Source organism: Erythranthe guttata, chromosome 3 (genome assembly GCF_056151865.1).
Source record: "Erythranthe guttata isolate IM_541 chromosome 3, IM_541, whole genome shotgun sequence".
NCBI lineage: Eukaryota > Viridiplantae > Streptophyta > Magnoliopsida > Lamiales > Phrymaceae > Erythranthe > Erythranthe guttata.
In genome coordinates this window covers 16,443,762-16,469,259 of record NC_142535.1, presented here as the reverse complement: position 1 = coordinate 16,469,259, position 25,498 = coordinate 16,443,762, and the positions used below count along the sequence as shown (strand labels likewise).

Sequence of the window (25,498 nt, the reverse complement as noted above, 5' to 3'; positions counted from 1 at the left end):
GTCTTAAAAATGCCTGTCGATTATATCGCTTATTGATAATTAACTCAATACTTGAAAGCAATTAAGTCGATAAAAGATTGTATATATTAGAATTGTGAATACGTTGGAGATTCAATACATGAAAGCTCAAGAAAGTTTTTTACTATCAACTCAACGTGGGATAATTTTATTTTACTCAAGGAATAAGCTACATAAATAGTTTACATATATTTATTGTGTCACAATTTTTTCTCTGCTGCAAATAAAAAAAAATAGAATATAGGAGTAATACGAGTGATTTTTTATTTATTTTTAATTAATTAGCAATATTGATATTTTGGAGTGACATATTTAATTATGGACGGTGATTGACACATGCAGGGAATTAATTATATTAAGCATGCATGGCCATTTATTACAATTTATCATAATTTAAAGTATTAAATGTTAATTAAATACGTATATTGCAGAGCTATGATTGAATCATTGGGACAGTGATAAAATCATTAACGTAACTATGTCTGGTCTAAATCCCACCAATTAATTCATTGTTGCCATCACTTTTAAGCTTTTGATGCACATTTATTAATTTAGCAATAATACAGATTAATAAATAAATAAATTAATAAATCTTAAGATTTTGTTTTAGCCATGTATATAAAGCTTTTTGCATGAGTTTACCGAGTTGATTAATCATATCTGTTTAGCGCATGCTACATTTTGACTATGACTCCACACTAAAAAGTATAAAGGTCAAATTGGTAAAACACAGTATAAGACTTGTACTTTTATATATATATATATATATATATATATATATATATATATATATATTATTTAATTTAATTATATTGGTCGTTTTTTCATGATTGTTAGCTATTGAGGGCACAATTTCATAGCCAATGCTTTTTAGCACATGAAAAAAAATAAAATTGGCGGGATTTTTCAACGAGACTAATGATTTAGACTTTAGAATTTAGAGGATGGATGAAATCTACAACGTGCGAGTCACGTGACAGTGTAGATGGATAATGATGGTATTATTATTATATTTTTGACTTTTTTATATTCGATTTTTAGATATTATTATGGTGGGTTGGTTGGGATGGATAAGCCCAATTTTTGTGGGCTTATCTTTTCTCAACTTCTCCTAAGAGCATCTCTAGTCACACCCCCTAAACCCACTTTCCCAATTAATCCCTAAACTATTGGGAAAAATAATGCTCTAGTGGGTTATTATAGAACCCCTATAATTTCCCTTAACCATTGGGATACCCTATCACACACCCCACAGTTGGGAGTTCTTTAGGAGAGAGAAAATGATGACTAGGAGTGAGAAAAAATGTTGGGGGTAATATTAATTATTTATTGTTTTATAAATTGTAATAAAATAGAAATATACATTTTTCTAATAATAATTATTTCTTTAATTTTTTTAAATAGTAATTCATTGTAATAAATATCAGAAAAAAATATAAATACATTAATCGTGATTTTTATCATTCTTTGAATGAACATTAATGTATAATTTTTTATTTTATTTTAATTTGTAAATTATTGAAAACCTTTAATCTAAAAAAATATGCTTGATTTTTTTAGTTTATCTCATTAATTTATTTTAAATTAAAATCAATTATTTGTTACCTTAAGTATATTATATGTATGTTATTTAAATTTAAATTGAAATATGTTATTTAAATTTAAATTGAAATATGTTATTTAAATTTAAATTGAAAATATGTTATTTAAATTTAAATTGATAAAGTATCTTGTAAAAATATACCTTAAGTATATTATATGTATGTAATATGTTATTTAAATTTAAATTTAAAATTATTAATGACTTAGATAATATGTTATTTAAATTTAAATTGATAAAGTATCTTGTAAAAATATTATAATTAAGTATAAAAAAAATATTATATTTAATTAATGAATATTTTATTATAATTTTAATATATGAGGATAAGTTTTAGGGAATACTAACACTCACCACTAGAGAAACTTTTATTTTAGGGGAATTAAAAGTGGGTTATTTTTTTAGGGATTGGATAAATTGATGATGTGTTATATGGGTCCCACTATTTAGGGGGTGATTTTGGGGTAAATGACTAGAGATGCTCTAAATGCCCAAAATATCGGGCTTTTGAGAATAACTGATAAACGAAAAGGAGGGGCATATTCGTAGAAGGTGGAAAGTTTTGGGGTTAAAAAGGAAAACATAAATAAAATACGGCCTCATTTTGCTTTTTATCTTATTCTATTTCGGCTTAATTTCACCTTGCACCCTTGAAATGTACAATTTTCGCACTTTGCACCGTCAAAAATAATTTATGAAATTTTGCACCCTCAAAATATGTTTAATCGCTTCAAAGTGCACCCCACTATATTTTTCGGTCATAATTTTCTGTCGTCGACTTATTTTATGATCTTTAACACGGTCATTATTGTCTTTTCAATTGTTTTTTTCTTCGGGGTGCAAAATGCAAATGTATTTTCGAGCAAAAATGACGATGTTGACAATCAGAAAATAGGTCAACAATGGAAATTCTGACGAAGAAGTAAAGTAAGATGCAATTTGAACAATTAAAAATATTTTGAGGGTGTAAAGTGACCATAAATTATTTTCAAAGATGCAGAGTACCAAAATTGTATATTTTGAGGGTGGAAGTTGGAATTAAGTCTTCTATTTCCCTCGCAACTTGCAACTTTTAGGACAAAACGAGAATAGGAAAAATGGGAAAACCAGCATAGCACAACGTACAATCTTCTCAAGCACAAACCAGACACGATCTCATTTCTAGGGTTTTACGAGGGGTACAGAGGTTTTCACTTTCCCCCGCACTCCCCAAATCTCATAAACATGGCTGAAAATTCATCTTCCCGGCCATCAGAAGAACTCCCCGACCCCAAACGGCAAAAGATGTCCTCCACCACCGCCACCTCCGGCGAAGACGAAGAAAATCGCGACGGCGCCGAAACAATCCCCAGAAAGCCGAAATACAAGCGCCGCAAAATCGCGATTTTCTTCGCCTACTGCGGCGTCGGCTACCAAGGAATGCAGAAGAATCCAGGGGCGAAAACAATCGAAGGTGACCTCGAGGAAGCCCTCTATTTATCCGGAGCGATCCCCGAGGAGGAGAGGGGCCTGCACAAGCGGTACGAGTGGGCAAGGTCCGCCCGCACCGATAAGGGCGTTAGCGCCGTCGGCCAGGTGGTGTCGGGTCGGTTCTACGTCGACCCGCCCGGTTTTATTGAGCGGCTGCACTCACATTTGTCGCCCCAGATTCGGATTTTCGGGTACAAGAGGGTGACGCCGTCGTTTAACGCTAAGAAGTTTTGTGATCGGAGAAGGTATGTTTATTTGATTCCTGTTTTTGCGCTGGATCCATCTTGCCATCGTGATAGGGAGAGTGTTTTGGCTAGTTTAGGGTCCGGGAATGAGCTTGCCAAGTGTTTGGAGTGTTCGGAGAGAGGAAGAAAGGTTTTTGGAGTTATGGGTAAGCAGCGTAATTTTGAGTCGAAAGCTCCGGGTGAAAGTGAAAATGAAAATGTTGAGGTTGGTTCAGGCATTTTGTCGAACAATGGAACTGCTAGTTTTGAGTCCAAAGATGTGGGTGAAAATGTTGAAGTTGGTTCAGGCATTTTATCGAACAATGGAAGTCCGCCAACTGATGAGAAGGTTGTCGCAAATTCATTGGAGAATAATGAAATTGGAAGCAAAGGTTCTGAAAATGTCTCGATCGAAGCTGCCCAAGATGATAAAATGGAGGTCGACAAAGCTGTTTTAGTTGATTCAGCCATTTTATCCGATAATGTATCTGTTCTAGACGAGAGTAAAACTGTGGTAGACTCCTCGGAAAAAGGAATCGAGAATACTGACCTAGAGAATGGAACTAGTGAAACTGAGAAGCTACTGGAAACTGGAGATGATAGTATTGGAAAAATGAATGTAGATAAACTGGAAAGTGAAAATGCCAACGGCCATACCGAAGCAGAGAAAAAGAGCGAGTTTTGTTATGGAGAGGAGGAGAAAGCAAGATTCAATAGAATACTCAAATTCTACGAAGGCACACATAATTTCCACAATTTCACCACCAGAACCAAAGCCGAAGACCCTGCTGCCAGACGATACATACTTTCGTTTAACGCAAACACAGTAGTTAACGTTGATGGGATCGACTTTGTCAAGTGCGAGGTAGTGGGGCAAAGCTTCATGCTCCATCAAATACGTAAAATGATCGGCCTTGCTGTTGCAATGATGAGGAATATCACCCCAGAGTCGAAGATGGAGACAGCTTTCCTTCAGTAAGTAATTATTTTGATGATATATATTGATATGTTTCTGTTTCTATTAATGATTATTCGGTTCTTGAAATTTAGGAGCGTGAGATTTAACGTGCCTATGGCGCCTGAGGTGGGATTGTATTTAGACGAGTGCTTCTTCTCTTCGTACAATAATAAATGGAAAGACAGCCACGAAGAAGTGTCCATGAAAGCTTATGCAGAGGAATCTGAGGAGTTTAAGATGAAGTACATTTACCCTCACGTTGCTTCATCGGAGCACAAGGATGGAGCTGTGGCTCTCTGGTTGCATTCACTGAACTATCGGAACTTTCCGGATTTACGTGCTGCTGATAGTGAGCCGGTTTCTGATGGGAATGGAACTGAGATTGTGAACAACTGTGCAGGCTGTGATTTGAAGGCTACTGAAACTGTGAGCATTGATCAGTGAGTTAACTCTTGTGGCACTGTTCTTTTTGCATCGACTTTTGAGATGCTTGCAATTTGGTTTTTTTAAGTAATGCATGACCCTTCTCAAAGAACGACCTTTTCAAATATTTGTTTGGATTCAAATTATGTTGTTACAATGTTGTATCGTAAGATTTGATTCTTATTTACGTAATCTGGAAATTTGAGTTGAACTATGCAGTGTAGAGCTGGAATAACAATTGTTAGAACATCAGCTATGCTCCTTGGATTTCTTCGACCCTACACCCGGTGATAAATACCGGGTGGGTCTTCTGCTGCCACTTGTCATTTCTATGTATTTTATAATATATTCCCCGCTTGGGTTTATCTTCAGGGGTTTTAGAAAAATATAAAAAATGACACGTGGCACCAGAAGACCAACCGGTGGTTATCCCCGGGTGTGGAGTCGAAGGAGCCTGCTCCTTGTATTTGATATTTTTGGCAATTCATTATTTTACAAATGAAATTTTGTAGTGATACCGATACAGATACCGATAGTTATCAAACACTTTACAGTTTTGTGGTTTTGGATCAATCTACATGTGGTTTTCTCTTTCCATGGCCACCACTCATTTTACCAAATGCATTACATTTTTATTTTATTAAAAAGGATATGAATAAATCTTTGATCTTACTTTTGTCAATTGCTTATCAACAATTAGGATAACATTTAATTTGATCTTACTTTCTATTAAATTTTTAATTTAAAGCAAAATTGTATTTAGTTTCAAATCAAAAGTTTTACTACATTTTGTATTGTTTAAATAATAAAATAATTAGTGTATTAATCCTTTCAACAGAATTTTATTATAATCTCTGACCCCCAATAAATAAATAAATAAATAAAACAAAGAAGATATAGCAAATGAACCAAACCATAAGTTATCTATTCCGCTCTATCTTCAACGCTAATGTCAAACTCCGCCACCGTTGACTGGTCGGACCTCCCGCCGGAACTCCTCCAGACCGTCGCTACGAACCTCCAAACCCTCTCCGATTACATCCGCTTCCGCGCCGTCTGCAAAAACTGGCTCGGCGCCGCTTCTGTAACACGGCTTCACCTCCCGCGCGAATTCCCATGGCTGATGCTCCCCTTAAGCCGCCCCTTCAATCGGCGCGGCTTCTTCAATCCCCTGACCAGCAACCTCCACCGCCTCACCCTCCCGGAGGCGTCCAACAGCCGCCGCCGCGCCGGATCCTCCTTCGGCTGGCTGATTCTCATCGACGAGTCGCCTTCAATTTTCCTAATCAACCCCCTCACCCGCGATAAATTTACTCTTCCACCCCTCTCCTCTTTCCCAAACGTCACTAATTTCGATTTCTACAGCATCGGAAGGGAATATACTCTCCGATCCCCGGAAAATAATCTCTACTATTGCAGTTTGAGGGAGATGCGTGATTCCTTCATCAAAAAGGTAATCCTCTCTCACAACCCTAACACCGAACCCGATTTTTCGGCTTTCGCAATCCTCAGTCGCCACGAAAATCTCGCCTACTGCAAAAATGGCCACGATTCGTGGCAAATTGTAAACGAAGCTCGGTCGTACAGCGAGGATGCGATTTATTTTAGGGGAGCATTTTACGCTGTTGATAAATTCGGATCGATCGCAATTTGCGATGTTGTTGATGGCGATTCGCCGATTGTAAAATTCATCAACACAGGGCAACAAATTAGTGGAGATATGCAGTATTTGGTGGACGCCATGGGCGATTTGCTGTTGGTATCGAGGTACTTGGATTTCGAAATTGATATGGAGCGTTACTTCGAAGTGTGCAAGACCGTGAAATTTTGTGTTTTTAAGTTCGATTGGAATTCCCAAAAATGGGAGGGAATTGATAGTTTGGATGATAAAGTGCTGTTTTTGGGGGGGAATTCTTCGTTTTCGGTGGTGGCGAGTGATTATAAAGGGTGTAAAGGGAATAGGATTTATTTTACGGATGATTATTCGGGTGCGAATTACGATAGTATTGCTGGGGATTATGATGTTGGTGTTTACAATTTGGCTGATGGGAGTATTGAATCTTTCCCCTGTTATCCTCGTAATTCACACTGGCCGATTTGGATTACTCCGAGTTTATGCTAAACATGTAAGTAAGCTCAATTTTTTCCTTGTCTTGCGAAATTTTCTTCTCTATTGTGTGCTCGTTGTTGTTTCTCGTATTTTGATTAGGAAAAGTGCTATATCGAATAGATAAGAAAATGGCAAAAAACAAAAAAGCAAAAAATCGATCTTTATGAATTTGAGAATAACATAAATTATGTAGAGTAAAGGGTGAAACCATTTCGATTGATAGGGTTTTCTGTTGCTAATTACCGTACAAATCGTGGTTTATGTATTGTTGATGTGTTGGTTTAATTAAACTCCAATTGGAAGCTTTAAAGCTTGTAAAAAGCAGGGGAAGATTGTTAATTAATTTATCGATTCTTGATAGATATTTCTCAGGGAGTGTTCTTGATTTTGTTATATATAGTTGTAGAACAAATCAATCACGGTTTATCTAATTACTTTCTCGTTTAATTTAAAATTTTGCTTTGATGACTGTTGCATTTTTGTTACCTACTTTTCGCCACATGAGTCGTACTTCTTTCTCTGGCGAAAAGAAATGAAAAATTGCTCATGGATTTGGTTGATATTTAATTAACCTTAACACACACAAACCTTAACACACACAAGACATATGTTGTCGCTAAGTTCACTGTTTTGCAAATTCCTTGATTTTTTAATTTTTTTTCGACTTACGTTGGCTTCACTAAATTCTGATGCATATGTATGTGCCTGCATGTGTTTGCTCAGGAAAACTGAAGATGGTGAGAGTGATTACTTGAATCCTTGGAGCGGAAGATATTGATTGCTTCAATGTATACTTTGTCTCGAATATATGTAAATAACAAATACTATAATATCTCGAAAATAATCTCCGGAACGAAAGCGATTTTCAGGGCTAAACTACTTGCTTGTGAACTTCTCCATGTTTACTATGAAGTTACTTTCTTCAACAATGTATTGTATGGACTCTCTTATTTTTTTTCTTTTTTTTTTTTTTTTTTTTTTTTTTTTCTTTTTTTAGCTGTTTCTTGGATATTGATTTATGGGTAAATTACTGCCACCTCCTTGAGGTAATATCAAATTACAAAAAAATTCTTATTCTCTCTCATCTATGAATATTTTTACATGTCTACCTTTATGGTATCAAATTCAACATAATCTTTTAGATATTATGGATGATCTAGTTTATACTTGTTTTGTGCTAAAATGCAGTTTTTGATGCACGTATCGCAATCTGATATTTACACTTTGATGCACGTATCGCAATCTGATATTTACACGACAATCATTTTGTGCAAAAATCAATTTCTGACACATAATTCACAATCTGGTATTTACACGACGAAAGACACGTTTTATGAAGTCCTTATTATAATCACATGTGGGGATCAAGAATCTTATGGCTAATTAATCTAGAAAGTAAAAAAAGGAAAAGAAAAACAAAAAATTAACCAATTGTCAATTCTTATCATAAAACCAACAAAAAAAAAAACTATATATATATTTTTTCTATTTAATTATGTTGATCTATATACTAGTCTAAGCAATACACCTCATGGAGTAACTAGAAACAGCAGAATAATCAATAACAGGCTCTCCTCCATTGACAACCCTAGGATGATCACTCTCCATCCCATAATCAACGGTGGGACCCACTCTCTCCTCCATCTCTTCATCAACCTCGTACACAAACTCCGGCAGCTCAATCCCACTCCGCCGCACTCCGCTCCACAGAAACTCCACCCTGTTCACGTACTTCACCTTGCAGTACAACCCTCCGCCGCCGCCGGAGAAGATGAAGCGGCCGAAGGTGGCGAGGAATAGCCGGGACTGGATTCCCGGGTGGAGGAAATAAAACGTGGCCATGTTCTCCCTGACGGCGGCCGGAACGGCGTCGTACAGAGACTTGAGCGCCGCCACTCCGGGGAAGTTCTCGCCTCTGCTCACGGCGGTGTGCACGTACACCACCGAGAAAGGGCGGCCGCCCAAGCCCGGGATAATCTCGTCTCTCAGGTGCTTCTTCAGCGCGTCGACTCCCACGTGCGCAGCTGTTGTACACAACACAAATTTAATTAACGAAAAATTAATAAATAAATTAAAAAAAATAAAGAATTATATACTTACCGGGGAAGCGTTTTCCGATGACGAGCAGAATAGGGCGGCCGCGTTTGTCTGTTCCTTGAATCTTGAAGATTTCGAGATTTTTGATGAGTTTTTCTTGTTCAGATTGAGAAAGCTGCGTTGAAGAAATCATGGTGGTGGTGGAATAATTGGATTCTCTCTGGTTTTGTTTTTCTGGATGTGTGAATTTAGTATATTGTTTCTCTCTCTACTTTTAAAGGAAGATTTAGTGGGTGGGGTGGGGGTGGGGTGGGTAGGGGGGTGGGGTTTGGATAATGTTAAATAAGGGATTGATTTTCAAATTAGGGTTGGGAATTAATTTTCAAATTAGTGACAACAGAATTAGAATCTGATAGTGGGAGTTTGTTTCCTAGTACTACTCTACAACTATGCATTCACAATTCATTAAATAATAATACTCCATAACTGAAAAATAGGGATTATATATTTACGTTGTGGATTAATTTCGAAATAGAGGATCTTTTACTGAATTGATTTAAATCAGAATTGTTGGAGGGAATTATCCAGTTAGGGTTGAAAGAGCATATTCTTGGAATCTTCGTTTTAAAATTGGACAAAAGTGAATAAGAGGGGAATGGGGGATGAGATGAGACAGACTTAAATAGCCGCAGTTAATGCCACGTTTTATGGGTTTGCTCTTTTGCTCCTACTTGGCACTACTTATTCTTCCACTTGGACTCCTTTACCTATATTTACAGTTTCAATTTCAAACGTAATTTTGACTATTTTCGACTTTGAATTTGGCAAAATTCGAACTTGAGAATTTGTAGTCCTCTGAGTTAACTTTCTAATAAAACTTGAATCAGCAAGATTCGATGTCGGGTGAGAAAGATTCACATAAATGAACGTTACCTATAATTTTGATTAAATTATTTAAAATTTAAAAGGTAATTCATTTCTTCATAATTTTGTTACCCAATATCCAATCTAATTGATTCAAGTTGGATTAGTAAAAAATTTCTCAAACGGCTACTAGTTACAAGTTTTTGAAATTTTACCAAAATCAGACTAAAAAAGTGTCAGAAATCAGATTTGAAGTTAGACAATAATAGTAAAACTGATACAATAATTAGCATTTCATGTAAAAAATAATTATTATAGTATGATACATAGCCCTAAAAGTAAAAAAAACTCAAAACACACATAGCAATTATCATCTTACTCGTTACTTTATATCTCAAGCTCGTTTTAGCTCATTGTCTTGTCTTTAAGAATAACTCGCCTTCTTATCACACTGATTCAAATCATAGGCATACTCCGGTCGTAATTTCATAAGCGTTCGTAACTTCATAAACGTTTGTAATCAGTCAACTCGAACGTGACTGAGGGTAAAATGGTAAAAGAGTTGCTTCTCAAGCAAAGTCTTGAAGAAGGCCCCTTTTCTTTTCTCAATACTATTATTTTTTCCCAAAACTCGAAAGTGATATTCAATTTATCATAGTAAACCTACTCCCACTTATTTCACTAGTTATAATCATACTTACGCCAATGGGTGATTGAAATCAGGTGTCCAATCACATTATTAAGTAAATTCAAGCTCTTTTACCATTTTACCCTCAACTAGGTAAAGTTTTGGATTTATGTGAAACATCTAATTTAAATTTAATTAACAACAAAAACAATTCATACTACTACTCATTGTTATCAAAATCGTACGATTTACGATTTGAATCGTACGATTCGATTCGATTTGAATCCTTCACGATTCAAAATCGTTGAATAAATCGTAAATCTTAAAAAATCGTACGATTTGCATTCGATTTGTACGATTTACGATTCGATTTGTACGATTTTTACAATTTGGACAATTTTCAGCAAAAAAATATATTTTCAGAATAAAATTAAAAATTGTGCTAAAATATTAGATTTTAAGTACAAATAAAATAATATATGATAATTCCTCGTAATACCAACACTTTTACATCTTATAATGACTATTTTTTCTTCTTTTGATATTGTTCATCTGCAATTGTATTTTTTTTTAAATTAATAATATTTTTATTGTACTTTAATTTGCAACTCTAATAACATTATAAAGTAGCAGGTATATTCAAGAGAGTTTTATTCTTATTTTTTTTCAATGTTATATTTGATTTACTCGGACACACGTCAATTGCCATGCATTGACAAATACTATGAATTAAATGAAATTCTTTTGATATTAAACTTTTTGTTTTTATTGTGTTAAATTTTTGTATAGTCCATTTACTATAAAATTTTAAATATTAGCATATTAATCATATAACCTTGTAGTTTGATTGTAGATTTCTATGCAACAATATATATATATATATATATATATATATATATATTTATTGTTGTTAATATTATACAATGTCTCATAAATATGTGTACATTATTTAATATATTAATATTTTAATGAAATTTAATAAATCTTACGATTTACGATTCGTTACGATTTACGATTCGCAAATTTGACAAAACGATTTTCGATTCGATTTACGATTTGATAACCATGCTACTACTGCCTTGTAAGTTGTAATATGTGCATGTCAGGGCGTATTTGTCATTTTCTTTATCACGCTAAAACGTGATTTTGCAATTTACTTGTGAATTAAAGAAAAACGATTGGGTCCTCTAGACACGTATCAATGTTAAATATATTTATATTTATATTTAAAATTTGATAGTATATTTAATACTCGTGGTTGGATTAAATGAATATGAAAATAATAAAAATGGTAACGAATTAGTATTTGATGATTCATTTTAATGTTTCGCCAGTTGGATCGGAGTTGCTCTCACTCCTTCGCAAGAAAAACACATTAATCTTTTTCCATTTTTAATTAGGGTAAATTACAACCGCACCTCTGAGATAAGATCTATTTACGAACAAATCCCTCATTCTTCCATACTCGCATCCACCTCCCGGTAATTTGTAGATTTTTTATATCAACACCCTTTTGTAGGGGATGAATGTAAAATATTTACAAACTGTAGAAGGCTATATGTAATTTATCACAAACAAGAGATTTTTTTTTTAATTACACTTTACCTCAAGGAGATGATCGTAATTTATCCTTTCAATTATTTGGCATGTTATTGGACCATTATTCTCCCCATCCACCCACTGTATATTCTGAATTTGGAAATTTCATAAAATGGGCCCAAAAGTAATTATAGCTACAAACGTATATGGGCCCATAAGATGATGTGTGGGTCTCACCTTACATGATTAAAAGTTAACACCCGAGCCCAATTAGTTCTCTAATCATGATTATTAACAACAAAACAAGATTAGTGAATATTACGCAATTGACAAGCGCGCTATCTGTTAAATCGCTCTTATGTTGTAGCGCTTTACACACATGTCATTTTCATGTGTACTTGCACTTCAATGTTTTTAATGTAAATTACACTTCAATTTTTTCTTTTACAAATAAGTAATCTGCAGCCAACTATATAGTGCATTGGGTAAATATACACTCTCGTATAATAATTTGTAAATTATACGAGAAATATGAATTATACTAGGCTAATCATAGGTGACAAGTTCGACCTAGCGACTTTTGACAAAGAGATTCGAATTTAGGTTAATTGAGTACACTGGTTAATTCACTTGCTCCAATCACTAGATCATCATTTACAGAACGATTACAATACTTATTTCCCTTGACATTAAGTATGATAACACTAAGATCTTATTCAGCATGTTCGAAAAACAACGCATATATTATTTCAGGCATGATACTAGCTAACAGTTAATCATGTCTTGTAACTTTTGTCAAAATTGTATTGTCACGTACAATTGACTAAATATTGATTATATTATATCGATACTAGCTTAACAGTTCATCCAATGTACATGTTCCATATAAATATACAGTTCGCAAGCTATTAAACAAAAACAAAAACGAAGATCTACTGAATACACTTGAATAGTTGGTTGCCGATATATTTTTTTCTAAATAAAAAACAAAAGAACATTTATTTTTTGTGAACGAGATTCAGATAGGACCTATCGAAATATATTGTGACCATATGCATCATTGAGTTGAATTATTGGATATGTAAAAAGAATAATAAAAAAAAAAAAGAAAAGAAAGAAAACATATGGAGCACTCAAATTTTGGGGCAACCTGTCACATTCATATATATAATATTATAAGGGGCGTGGAGAAACCGCTGAATGCATGGGATATATCATTTCTGGTCCCACTTTAAAATGAATGGCTATTATGTGAAATTTGTTCATTACTTTAATTCTCTCTCCTTGGTCCAATCGACAAATGTATAAATGCTTTAAACGTCACTTATTTTGATATAGCTGGGTAATTTTAAGTATGATATATAAAATCAATTGCACGTAAAATTCAAGAAGAGCGGTCCAAAGATAGAAGCCAAGTTTTAGTACATGGGCATGTGAAACCCGAGCTATGAGAAAAAAATGTCAACTAATAGGGGCTGATGTTCAGTCAAACTTTCTATTCTCTAATGCTTTTTTACTAGAATACACAATATACATAAAATCCTTCTTCTAACTTGATCGTCGGAGCTTCTACGTCGGCAAACCTTTTCCGGTGTTGCAAGAACGACAGCCGGCCGAAATTCTAGTGAGGTTGAAAATTGACGCAAGAAGAATCAAACTGACATCATCAAGCAGGCGAAGCGAATCCGATCAATGTTATGTTGGTCCCGATACATAAAACGGGTAGTGAATTTAGTAAATTGGTTGAACAAATTAATTAGTGAAAATACGAAAAGATTATCTGCAATGAACGTAAATTTGCCGAGGCGAGTTGACTCTTTCCTTAAGACGAAATTTCCCCGCAACGGTGCTAACGGATTAAATGGAAATCGTCTCCCAAGATACAACGGCAAGGCTTGGAATAGGAGCACTCCAAATCCCAAGTACGACGAACTGTACTTTGTGTAGAACTTTTCGAGAGAATCTGTGAAGGGTAGGCTTAATATGCAGTAGGCTTATTTTTTGGATTGAAGTGAGGAATTGTGGGAAAGTTAGGGTCTATTTATAAGGTTCGAAAAGTAGTGTCCTTTGGAGCAAAAAGGTACCTTTGTTTGAATGGTTGCACCATTTCAAAGGTACCTTTTGTTTGAATGGCTGCACCATTTCGAGTTGAGCCAATTGGGAGTGGTTGCACCATTTCGAGTTGAGCCGAATGGTTTGCATTGGTTCGGCCGCACCAATTCAGACCAGTCAGACCAATCGAGATGGGCTTCGAGTAATAAGGGCCCAATGGGTTAAAAACCCATGACCTAATGTTTTTGGCCCGTCCCAATATTTTGATATACATACAGCTCAGTACTTCTCTACTTTTCCAATGTGGGATAACTCAAATCCCACTTTCCTTATATTTTGGACTAGTAATTTTTTTCATTCACCACAAAATTGGTTCTAATCCAAAATTCATTTATATACTCAATTAGACCGTACAATAACATTGATAAAAAATTGTTCATGACTCAATTTTTAACCAATTTTCCCAACAATCCCCCACATGAATGAAAACGAGGGCGTCGATTCTCTCTAGAGTTCCCACGAATAGTATTGCATCGGGATAGGTAGCATATAGCTTTGAACCTTCCGTAGTGGAGTTACATCGGATTTACTAGGCTGAGTAGTGAACGCGATGTCTTGAACTGTCAGCCGTTCGTGTAAACCAAGACAATGCAACCCACACAATACTATTCTCACATTTCCTTAGTTCTCATGATTGTGTCCGTTTTGGCCATGGACACACATCTTGGATTCATAAGTGTTTGTCAATTCTTTGAAGCGGCCCTCACTTCATACACTTACATAGGTGATCTCCTATTAAAGGTATCCTGCCAATACCTCACCTTTTGTTACAAGGTTTTGGAATCATTAAAAGCTTTCGCTTATCCTTTACCCTCTCTGCAGGTAGCACTATTATCTTTCGCGGGAATGAGTTAGGAATGAGTTCCTTAGTGCTCAACTGAACTTTCTTAGCTTAGTTGTCCCTTTTGAACCAGTTATTGGGATCTCCAGTCAGCATGGTTGGGTTACCACCAAGATTGTCCTTAATTTATGGGTTTTAATCCCATTCCCCTAGATAGGCAATATGTTTGATCTCTTTAGTTGACTTTTAGTCGCGGATCCGCTATTAACCATTGATTTTCATAATCAATATTATTTCTTTTGAGATCAATTGCCTAATAGTCTTATGTGTACGAGTGTATCGATACTTGCCATTATACATGTCGTTTGTGCCCTTAACGTAACCGATTGGTTATCACAATTTATTCATAATTGTAGACACCGACTAAGTCCAACACGGAACATCCTCCAATAATTTTATGAAATTTATTCAACTTCTTTTCTAACCTTATCTCAAGTTATACATTCGAATTCGTCCATGAATCGAGCTATTCAATTTTGTTTGAGGATTTCCAAGATACATAATCTTAGTGGACTCAAATATCCAATGTACTTTCCTAATACAATAAGAAATTTTCTTTAATGTAATCCATTTAAAGGCGATACTTAGATTACCTAAGAACCCTTATAATATCATTGAATGATTATTTATTTTGGAATTACATATTTACTAGTTTGCAATTCATTATGCTGCCAAGCTATCCAAAATATTTGTAATTGAACCATTGTTCATCATTATTTTTGGCAAGGTAAACACTTGGTTTTTTAGACAACTAGATCAATTTTCTAGTAGTGTCTCAACATGAGACTTTCAATAAGACTATCTTTGTTTTAGTGACTTTAATCTATAAGATTACATCGTCTAAACCCTCGTCTTTTGACATCAAACATAATTTTATTTTTATTTTCAATATTTTCTCAACGTTCAAAATAATATCATGATCATTATCTCATGATTATAATGTCGTCTATGGACATACACTTCCATGTGCTTTTAATATAAACACACTGGTCACACTCGTTATTACGAGAACTATTTGATAACACAATTTTATCAAATATTACTTTAGAATCACTTAACGAGTTTCAATATCTTGTTATAAATAATCAAGATTTTCCATAGCTATTTAATTTAGCTTAATTGGACCACCATTTTAATTCTTCTTTTGAATAGTCCATCTAAACCTTAATGGTTTACTACTTGAAAGAAGACAATTGTCCATCGTTTCATTTTATAACTCATAAGTTAATAAAATCAAATCAAAATCAAACGTATTGATTTTCTTTGCCATCTTGTTGTATCTTGATTGTTCATCACTTTGATGATTTACCACTCACACATATATTAACTTGGTTGTTCATCACTTTGATGATTTACCACTCACACATATATTAACTTGGTTGTTCATCACTTTGATGATTTACCACTTACACATTTATAAGTTCTTTTATTACGAACTTATTTATTTTCTTATTTTACAAGAAAACACAATATAATCAATTTGCATCAAGAGTGACTATCTTGTGCACAATCATTATTTATCCACTTAATTATACTAGGCCTTACACCCCCACATTTCTAAATATTAATGTGATTACTGGTTAGGGCCTAAAGACCCCCCACATTTTTTTTTTAAATATTAATGTGGTTAGCTCGGGGTATCTAATTTATGTATTTAGGGCCTAAAGACCCCCACATTTCTAAATATTAATGTGGTTAGCTCGGAATATCTAATTTTCCCCACAAATTCTAGAGTATGTATTCTAGAATTTATCATTATGATATCCATAATTTTTTTTTTTTTTTCAAGAGTTTCAATACTCATTTTTTAATTCATTTGTCAAAGTTGCATTTTCCAACTTTCATTCAGATAGCATTTAAATGCTTTGAAATCCTTATTTTTATTTATCAATAAGGATACACAATGTAACAAAATACATTTCTTCTTTAGTTAGAGAAATATATTGGATCACCAATATGATTTAATTACAAAAGAAATTGTATTTCAAGAAATCGATCACAAAAAGAGAAATCTTCTCAAGATACTTAAATCTTGTCAACAAATGAGATAGTAAGATTTCTTCCTTTTCCTCAAAAGAGAAAATTCGTCAAGATACTTAAATCTTGTCAATAAACAAGAGAATATTAATCTCTTCAAATGGTGGTTGATCTCCACTATTCAACATTAAAGTTAGAATATATAAATTCTAATCTTAATCATTCATAATTTAGGATTGCATGTCCTAAACATGCTGTTCAAAATTCAGTCAAATCCAACGATTTAATTCTACAAAACGAGCTCTTAATTAAACTGCTTGAATTTTATTTCAACAAAACATCCATTGTTGTTAACAACTATTTCGGATCTTTGAAAAATCAAAATCCGATCTCATCCATTCACATTGTAGATCATTATTTTGCAAATGTGATATCAAATCAAATCAAACCAACGATTCGATCTTCTTTTATGTTCTTGAGACAAGAACTACTCATGTGCTCTCATGAATTGAGCTTCTCTTTCTTTCTATTTTATTTCAAATCATGTGTTTAATTAAACCGTAGTATGATTCATATATAAAACATATGTACATCAATATTATAATAAACATAATATTTGACATGTGAGCACGACTTTCATACTAGTTGATCATAGAAAGAAACAATATATCAAGCATATTATATCAACATATACATAGTATACACACGAGTATATAATAACATCAAATTTGAACATACTATTTCATGGCATGAATAAATTCATGTCCAACATAATGAATTGATAAAAATTTTATAGCACGTAATCAATGCATGTCCATGCAATAACACAATTCTAAGGAATTAGTATGGCTTACGCAAATAATAATATGTATAATAATATTCCTCTTATTAAGTAACTCATACTTAATATACGAGACAATAATAAAAACGTTAATAAGATCACGTACTCACATATTCGAAAATCAATCAACCGGACAGTTCCACATCAAATGAAAATTGGGAGAAAGTTAATCCCATATCAAACTATAAGCAATTTATGCAAATAAATATTGCATTTTCATGAGAAAAGTCATTAGTATAGCACCTATCATGCGGTTTATGATAAACTTATTCAAATAATTAGCACATACGCTATCACTTTATTTTATTTGGGATAAAAATATTTCTATTATTAATGTACATACACAAACATAATGAACATCCATTAAGTATATATATTGTATATGGTCTACCATGCTTCCACATAGAAAATTAAACTATCATGCAATAATCCACCATTATATCATATAACATTTCACAAATAGATATCTTATAATTAAAAAGCGTACCCGATAAATTATATGTTCGTCAATTCAAGATTTTGTGGGTAGCACCAAATCGTGTCAATATTATGGCAGTGCTGAATGATTTATTCATATCTCTTCCGTATGAAGTCCGATTATGTTGATTCAATATGATCCGAATAGACAACAAAATTATCTACAACGTTTATGTTTTACGTTTTCTGAGATTCGGATTAGATCATGATTAAAATAAGCCTCGAAGTCTGAATAGGTGTGCTCTAAAAATGCACCTACAATGGAACCACAAAAAAAAATATTAAATAATATTCATGGATCGAAAATAATGTAAAACCTGATCATTATTCTTCGACTCAGTCTTCTTTCAACAAAATTTCGTGCATTGGACATTTGTGAGGCATTTAATATGCGACAAGTCGCATTGGTCACGAACGGTTGTATATGAAAAGGTGCATCGGAAGTTCTGCCACCCTTTCGTATTTTCGTCATAACTTCTTCGTACAAGCTCTGATTGTGATGATTTAACATGTTCTGGAAAGCTAACTTGATTATCTACAACTTTTGTGAAATGTTAATTTGCCATATTCGGACTTTAACACCTTCGAAATGGGGCAGGACTGTGGACTTCATGTTCTGTCCGAAAATGAACTTTCTCCAATTGTATTTTGTAACTTCTTGATTTTTGACAGACTATCTTGTTCTCCATCCCGTTTACCAACGTGTGCAGAAAACACAATTTACTAAATCACAATATTTTCGTCTTAAGATTGTTGGTCCCGATACATAAAACGGGTAGTGAATTTAGTAAATTGGTTGAACAAATTAATTAGTGAAAATACGAAAAGATTATCTGCAATGAACGTAAATTTGCCGAGGCGAGTTGACTCTTTCCTTAAGACGAAATTTCCCCGCAACGGTGCTAACGGATTAAATGGAAATCGTCTCCCAAGATACAACGGCAAGGCTTGGAATAGGAGCACTCCAAATCCCAAGTACGACGAACTGTACTTTGTGTAGAACTTTTCGAGAGAATCTGTGAAGGGTAGGCTTAATATGCAGTAGGCTTATTTTTTGGATTGAAGTGAGGAATTGTGGGAAAGTTAGGGTCTATTTATAAGGTTCGAAAAGTAGTGTCCTTTGGAGCAAAAAGGTACCTTTGTTTGAATGGTTGCACCATTTCAAAGGTACCTTTTGTTTGAATGGCTGCACCATTTCGAGTTGAGCCAATTGGGAGTGGTTGCACCATTTCGAGTTGAGCCGAATGGTTTGCATTGGTTCGGCCGCACCAATTCAGACCAGTCAGACCAATCGAGATGGGCTTCGAGTAATAAGGGCCCAATGGGTTAAAAACCCATGACCTAATGTTTTTGGCCCGTCCCAATATTTTGATATACATACAGCTCAGTACTTCTCTACTTTTCCAATGTGGGATAACTCAAATCCCACTTTCCTTATATTTTGGACTAGTAATTTTTTTCATTCACCACAAAATTGGTTCTAATCCAAAATTCATTTATATACTCAATTAGACCGTACAATAACATTGATAAAAAATTGTTCATGACTCAATTTTTAACCAATTTTCCCAACATGTTATATATATGTTTAGTTACATTATAACGACTGTTGCCAAAGGGATGTAATAGTAATTATGAAACTTTGAAGCTTGGTTTCGACTTTCGATAATTACATGTTAGAATTGCCAAAATAATACTCGGCCCATTATATTTGTGGTCCTTGTAAACCAGTTAAAAGTCCACTAAGAGTTAAGTGAATTCCCATTTATGGGCTTGAGAAGCCCATTTTTATTTGCAAGAATTCAATCTCAGATAAATATTATAATCTTGCAATCTCAATTTCTTTTCTCATTTATTAATATTAATAATTGCATTGAGTGAAATATCAAGTACTATCAACATTTTTGAAAAATTAAAAAAATATCACATCTCGTGGCATTAATAAAGAAAATTGAATCCTAGTTTTATATATTTTAATTGAAAGGGCCCTAAATTTCATACATATTTAGTAACTTCATTGGAAATTCGTCCATTAATGAATATGAAGTAATAATCTTTTTATATTTATATAATATAAAAAAGTAAAAAATTTAAATCTTAAAATTTTAAAGAAAATATTATTTAGATATTTAATTGATATTTTAAGGAATGCAGGTATATTCTTTTAGCAGCGAGGATACCAAATTTGCAATGCCCAATTCGGTAGCCACCACATTGGCATCCCTATTAATTATAAAACAAAAAATACAATTTAAAGGGATGTTTGCATTTTTAATGCATTAAAGTTATGAAAAATATTTAAACTATTTCGAAATTTTTTACACTAAGTTTCAAAGATATATATATATATTTTTTAAATCTCACCTCTAATAAGTAGATCCTTTATTTTCTTATTTATTTTAATATTAAAATTTGATGTACGTATTGATATGATGATGAGGTCAGTAGATACTAAAATTACTTCTCCAATTGGTGCTCCTTTCTTTTCTAATTAAGAAAAAAGAATCCTCTGCTGCTATACTTGATAGTTGATACTTCTCTTCTTCCCTCCAATCACTTTTCTGTCAGCTTTTCAAGTACACATTTACACCCCCACCCCCCGGCCCCCCCCACCCCCACAAAATTTAATTTAATTACAAAGTGATTAATTTTTGGTTGAAGCCAAAACCCCACTGTATTACACTCCAACACGCGTCCCAAAAACCCTTCCTCCTTATAAATTATATTCTGAATTTAAATAAAATAATAAATAAATAAAATAAAATAATAAAGTGTAAATTTTCCCCCTTTATTTTTGCCTCGATATCACTTTACCCCTCCTAATTTCGATTGCATCGATTTGTCCCCTTTACTTGAAAATTTATCTCAATGTGGCCCTTGTCGTTAGTTTTCATACCTTTGACCCTAACACTGTTTGATCTAAGTCTGAAAATTACAAAAAAACCACCTCTCATAGTTTAAATAATTATTAAAAAAAAAAATTGTGGCTAGCGTCGTTGACTATATTTTCTCGTTGTCTTGAATTTTTATTATTTTATTTTTTGTTTTCTAATAACTATTTAAACTGGGAGATGTGGCGTTTTTGTAATTTTAGAGCTTAGATCAAATGATATTAATGTCAAATATCTGACAACTAACAGCGATGGCCACATTGAGACGATTTCTCAAATGCAAGGGGCAAATCGTTGCAATCGAGAATACAAAGGGGGTAAAGTGATACCGAACCAAAGTACAAGGGATGAAAGTGAAATTTACCCTAATAAATATTACGCCCTCCCTTAATTACGAGCTTATCTTTGGAATCATCTCCAGCTTTTTCACATTTTTAATAACCCCTTTTTTTTTCATTTTCCCCATTTCTCACATTTAATCTCTCTCTCTCTCTCTACTTATAAAAAAAATCTCTCTCTCTCTCTGCCCCTACATTTACTCATCTTTGCCCGCCAACTACTTGTCTACTTTGGTACTTTCTTGATTTTCCGGCGACTCTTTCCCCACCGGAGAAAAAAAAACGATGTCGACTGAGGAAGTGATGGCTCCCGCCGCTAATGAAGGTCCACATCCGGTCCCACTGGCGTCCCATGATGACGTGGCCAAAGATCCGACTCTCTTCATGGACACCCTCAAAAGCTTCCATTTATCCATTGGCTCCAAATTTACGTACGTATATCTTTTACTAGCCATTATTTTATCTTTTTTTTTTTTCATTAATTTAATTTAATTTTTTATTTTCTTAAAAAAAAAAAAAAAGGATCCCTGTGATTAGTGGGAAGGAACTCAATCTGCATGTACTCTATGTGGAGGTCACTAGAAGGGGCGGCTACGACAAGGTTTTCATTACTCCATTTTTTTTTTAATTTTTTTTTTCGAGTTATTTATTTATTTAAATTAAAATTAATTTATATATATATATATATATATGTATATATAAAAAAAATCAGGTTGTAAGTGAGAAGAAATGGAGAGAGATAAGCACGGTGTTCGAATTCTCTCCGACAACGACGAGCGCTTCGTACGCGTTAAGGAAGCATTACTTAACTCTTCTTCATCGCTATGAAATGGTTTACTTCTTTAGGCACCAAGCTTCCATGCCCAATCTGCAGACAACAGGTAAATTCGAAAAATATAATTTTTTTTTCCTTTCTTGCATGATTTTTTTTTTATTTATTATTACATAATTTTGCTTTTTTATTTTTATTTTCCAATTTCCTTAAAAGTCAATGACGATATTTAATTATCGTTGTACACATGACACCCGTTCACTGGGCGAAACAGCGTGGAATAGACTGTGAAATAGAGAATCTTTGTCCGTTATGACTGTATGCGCTGTTTACCACTTAGTATTTAATTTCATTAATATGTATTGCGTGTACGTGCTCGTGTATCACTTATGTCATTAATAATATACACATATTATGCGCGTTCAAAAAATAAAATTACTTATTTTATATATATATATATATATATATATATATATTTATATTAATTATTATACATAATATGTAATACTTTTAGGGTCTTTTTATATGGTTAAAAAAACGGTTTTTAAAGGCCATGCATATGATGGAAGAATTTTCATAGGGTATTGTCACTAATATAATTATGATATAGGAACCACAAATCATTTAATTTCTATGCAACAAACATTATAGTGTTAATTTTGTTAGAAATAAAAAATTTCCCCTTTCTATATTTCATTAAATTCAGTGATGATATCATCCCCTTTCTATATTTCATTAAATTCAGTGATGATATCATCGTTGGCCACGTGACACTCGTTCATTGGACGAAACAACGTGGAACGGACGATGAAATAGAAAAGCGAGGATTATTATTACAATTTGCTATATTTTACAGTGTGCTGTTTACCACTTATTTTCATTTTTCATTAATAGAGTAGCGTGTACGCGTGTCCTCGCGTCATACATACATACATACATTATACATACATTATATATACATACATAAATACTATGTGTACCTCAAAAATCAAATTACTTATATATATAAAATAGTTATAGGGTGTTTTTATATGGACCAAAAGATAGTAAAATTGGGTATTCATACATATATGATGGGATAATTAATCATGGGGAGGAATTATAGTGTAGGAATTTGTCCGGAGTAGAAAACATTTGACCATTAATTGAAGTGCTCTCTCTCTCTCTCTCTCTCTCTCTCTCTCTCTCTCTCTCTCTCTCTCTCTCTCTCTCTCTCTCTCTATGGTTGATAATAATTATAAATAATTAAATAGGAACCATTCATTATTTAATTTCCTCTGCCACAAACGTTATTGTTAAACTCGCTTCTGGGTTCTGTCATGAATTGCCAATTTTAGCTTACAATTATTAGTTTTATTTATTTATTTACTTTTTTTTTTCTTTTTATATGAAGTAAGATAAGTCTACATACTTTAATGTGGATGCAATTCATGATACTAACTGGCAAAAGGAGTCCAATAATAATTTATTTTATTTTGGATTTTTTTGCTCGAGATATAGAAAGATCGATTATCTATTAACTAAAAATTAATAATCACTAAATGTCGCTGAATTTGAATTTGTGACGTCAGATTAGCCTGTAAATGTGAATTTCAAACCTATTTTCTTCAATTATCAATTTATGACTCTCAATTTATTTAATAATTTGTTATTTTTCGACTACCGCAGTATTATTAGCATGATCTATTAGCACTTTTATATGTAGCATATGCTAAATGATGTTATATATTTCGTATACGCAGAAGTCCCTTCTTCTTTCCAAGCTACGGGAACAATCGACGCCAAGTTCGACTGCGGCTACATTGTTTCGGTCAGACTTGGGAACGAGACTTTGAACGGTGTGCTCTACCACCCGAGCTATCCTGCTCCTCCTCCTGCTGCACCACCCGCACCGCTAACGTGCACCGACATTGTACCGTACAACCCACCAGAGCTTAGCAACCGCCGCACTAGAACAAGGCGAAGGAGAAGATCGAACGATCCTGACCATCCAAAAATCAACAGGAGTGGCTACAACTTCTACTTCGCGGAGAAGCACGCTCTGCTCAAAGTGGAGCACCCGAATCGCGAGAGACAGTTCACTAGAATGATCGGCGATGCATGGACTGCTCTCTCCTTGGAAGAAAGGGAGGTAAATTTAAAGCTTAAACAAAAGATTTATATTTTATTTATGTCAATTTTTAATTTTTTTTTTTTTAATTTCAAATGAATGGATATATATATATATATATATATATATATATATATATATATATATATATATATATATATATATATTTTAAAATGCAGGTATATCAGAATATTGGGTTGAAAGATAAGGAGAGGTACCAGAGAGAGATGAAGGAGTACAGGGAGATGAAGATGGGGCAAAGCTGATGACATGTATGCAGGCGAAAAAAGGAAGGTTTTATAAGCCTTTATGAAACTCCGGAACTCGGTTTTTAATTTCATTCAAATTTCGATAGATTTTGCAAGACTTGTTTTAGCTTTTCGAATAGGATTTCGTTTTCGGATTTTGGATTTTTTTTTTCGGTTTGAGTAATTTGTGACATTTAAAGGGTAAATTACAACCGCCTCCTGAGGAAAAGTCTATTTACAAAAAGACCCCTCATTTTTCTATATTTACATCCATCCCTTGCAATATGTAGATTTCTTACATTAACACCATGTGGTAAGGTGGTGGATGTAAGGCATTTATGAAATGCAAGGGGCTGAATGTAATATCTGAAAAAGAAGAGGTTTTTTTCATAATTACCATTCGCCTCAGGGAGGTGGTTGTAATTTACTGAACATTTAAATTATAGTCTATTTGCCAGTTATTTCCAACAATGTGCACAACCAGTTATGTGTGTGTGTGTGTGTGAAGTTATATTCAAGTTTGCTACCATATGATTATTGGGTTGTCTAAGGGTGTAAATCAAACATATGAACATATTAAAATCAGCAATTTCAGAAAAAAAAAAAAACAATTTCTTTTGGAAGTGAAACACCAACGTCAATTCATTATTAAAACAAATTTCAAAAAATAAAATTTCAAAAATTGGAAAGAAAAAAACCCCATCCATTTCAAAAAAACCATTTGGTTTAATATATTGAGTCCTTTTCTACTGATAATCGAAAATCATATATATAGTAAGCAACACTTGATGAATATAGAACACATTGTTTAAACTCGTATAACTTAGGTAAATGCAAATTATAAATGTAAAACCCACAAAAAGGAAAACTAAAAGTCCTGAAATCTAAAAGAAACCATAAAATTGGAATCAAACCATATGAAAGAATCACAAATTAAAAACAAAGCTTTTCATATTATAATGAAAAAATTTCGAAAAAGAAAACCAAGAATAAAATTAAATCCTAAAATCGACAAAAAAC

The 25,498-nt window shown here is 33.5% G+C and overlaps 4 protein-coding genes across 5 annotated transcripts; 3 read left to right on the top strand and 1 right to left on the bottom strand.

Moving 5' to 3' along the window:
• Nucleotides 1-2,657: 2,657 nt before the first annotated feature.
• LOC105950729 (Pseudouridine synthase family protein) lies at nucleotides 2,658-4,904 on the top strand. 2 transcript variants are annotated; one of them, XM_012974096.2, is made up of 2 exons: nucleotides 2,658-4,287; nucleotides 4,363-4,904. In XM_012974096.2, exons 1-2 carry the CDS (start codon nucleotides 2,843-2,845, stop codon nucleotides 4,712-4,714), a joined length of 1,797 nt encoding a protein of 598 aa, XP_012829550.2. In that variant the 5' UTR covers nucleotides 2,658-2,842; the 3' UTR covers nucleotides 4,715-4,904. The 2 variants fall into 2 exon arrangements, with proteins under 2 accessions (XP_012829550.2, XP_088671865.1); XM_088815739.1 differs by having other exon boundaries at nucleotides 2,700-4,287; nucleotides 4,366-4,904.
• Nucleotides 4,905-5,335: 431 nt separating this feature from the next.
• LOC105950730 (F-box protein SKIP23) lies at nucleotides 5,336-7,772 on the top strand. Its single transcript, XM_012974097.2, has 2 exons — nucleotides 5,336-6,819; nucleotides 7,527-7,772. Exon 1 carries the CDS (start codon nucleotides 5,643-5,645, stop codon nucleotides 6,813-6,815), a length of 1,173 nt encoding a protein of 390 aa, XP_012829551.2. The 5' UTR covers nucleotides 5,336-5,642; the 3' UTR covers nucleotides 6,816-6,819; nucleotides 7,527-7,772.
• A 454-nt stretch (nucleotides 7,773-8,226) lies between these two features.
• On the bottom strand, nucleotides 8,227-9,311 carry LOC105950732 (SEC14 cytosolic factor family protein / phosphoglyceride transfer family protein). Its single transcript, XM_012974098.2, has 2 exons — nucleotides 8,904-9,311; nucleotides 8,227-8,827 (listed from the first exon to the last, which is right to left on the bottom strand). The coding sequence occupies exons 1-2, from the start codon at nucleotides 9,031-9,033 to the stop codon at nucleotides 8,319-8,321; spliced, it is 639 nt and encodes a 212-aa protein (XP_012829552.2). The 5' UTR covers nucleotides 9,034-9,311; the 3' UTR covers nucleotides 8,227-8,318.
• A 12,170-nt stretch (nucleotides 9,312-21,481) lies between these two features.
• Nucleotides 21,482-24,949, top strand: LOC105950815 (HMG (high mobility group) box protein with ARID/BRIGHT DNA-binding domain-containing protein). The gene is made up of 5 exons (XM_012974182.2): nucleotides 21,482-21,779; nucleotides 21,871-21,949; nucleotides 22,061-22,229; nucleotides 23,863-24,251; nucleotides 24,410-24,949. The coding sequence occupies exons 1-5, from the start codon at nucleotides 21,634-21,636 to the stop codon at nucleotides 24,494-24,496; spliced, it is 870 nt and encodes a 289-aa protein (XP_012829636.2). The 5' UTR covers nucleotides 21,482-21,633; the 3' UTR covers nucleotides 24,497-24,949.
• Nucleotides 24,950-25,498: the final 549 nt, after the last annotated feature.

Excerpts from the sequence above, each read along its gene's own strand:
- LOC105950730 (XM_012974097.2), top strand. The coding sequence starts at position 5,643 with ATGTCAAACTCCGCCACCGTTGACTGGTCGGACCTCCCGCCGGAACTC.
- LOC105950815 (XM_012974182.2), top strand. The coding sequence starts at position 21,634 with ATGTCGACTGAGGAAGTGATGGCTCCCGCCGCTAATGAAGGTCCACAT. Across the intron at positions 21,950-22,060 it reads GAAGGGGCGGCTACGACAAG|GTTGTAAGTGAGAAGAAATG; the intron begins GTTTTCATTACT and ends AAAAAAAATCAG. Across the intron at positions 22,230-23,862 it reads GCCCAATCTGCAGACAACAG|AAGTCCCTTCTTCTTTCCAA; the intron begins GTAAATTCGAAA and ends TCGTATACGCAG.
- LOC105950732 (XM_012974098.2), bottom strand. The coding sequence starts at position 9,033 with ATGATTTCTTCAACGCAGCTTTCTCAATCTGAACAAGAAAAACTCATC. Across the intron at positions 8,828-8,903 it reads CATCGGAAAACGCTTCCCCG|CTGCGCACGTGGGAGTCGAC; the intron begins GTAAGTATATAA and ends TGTGTACAACAG.
- LOC105950729 (XM_012974096.2), top strand. The coding sequence starts at position 2,843 with ATGGCTGAAAATTCATCTTCCCGGCCATCAGAAGAACTCCCCGACCCC. Across the intron at positions 4,288-4,362 it reads ATGGAGACAGCTTTCCTTCA|GAGCGTGAGATTTAACGTGC; the intron begins GTAAGTAATTAT and ends CTTGAAATTTAG.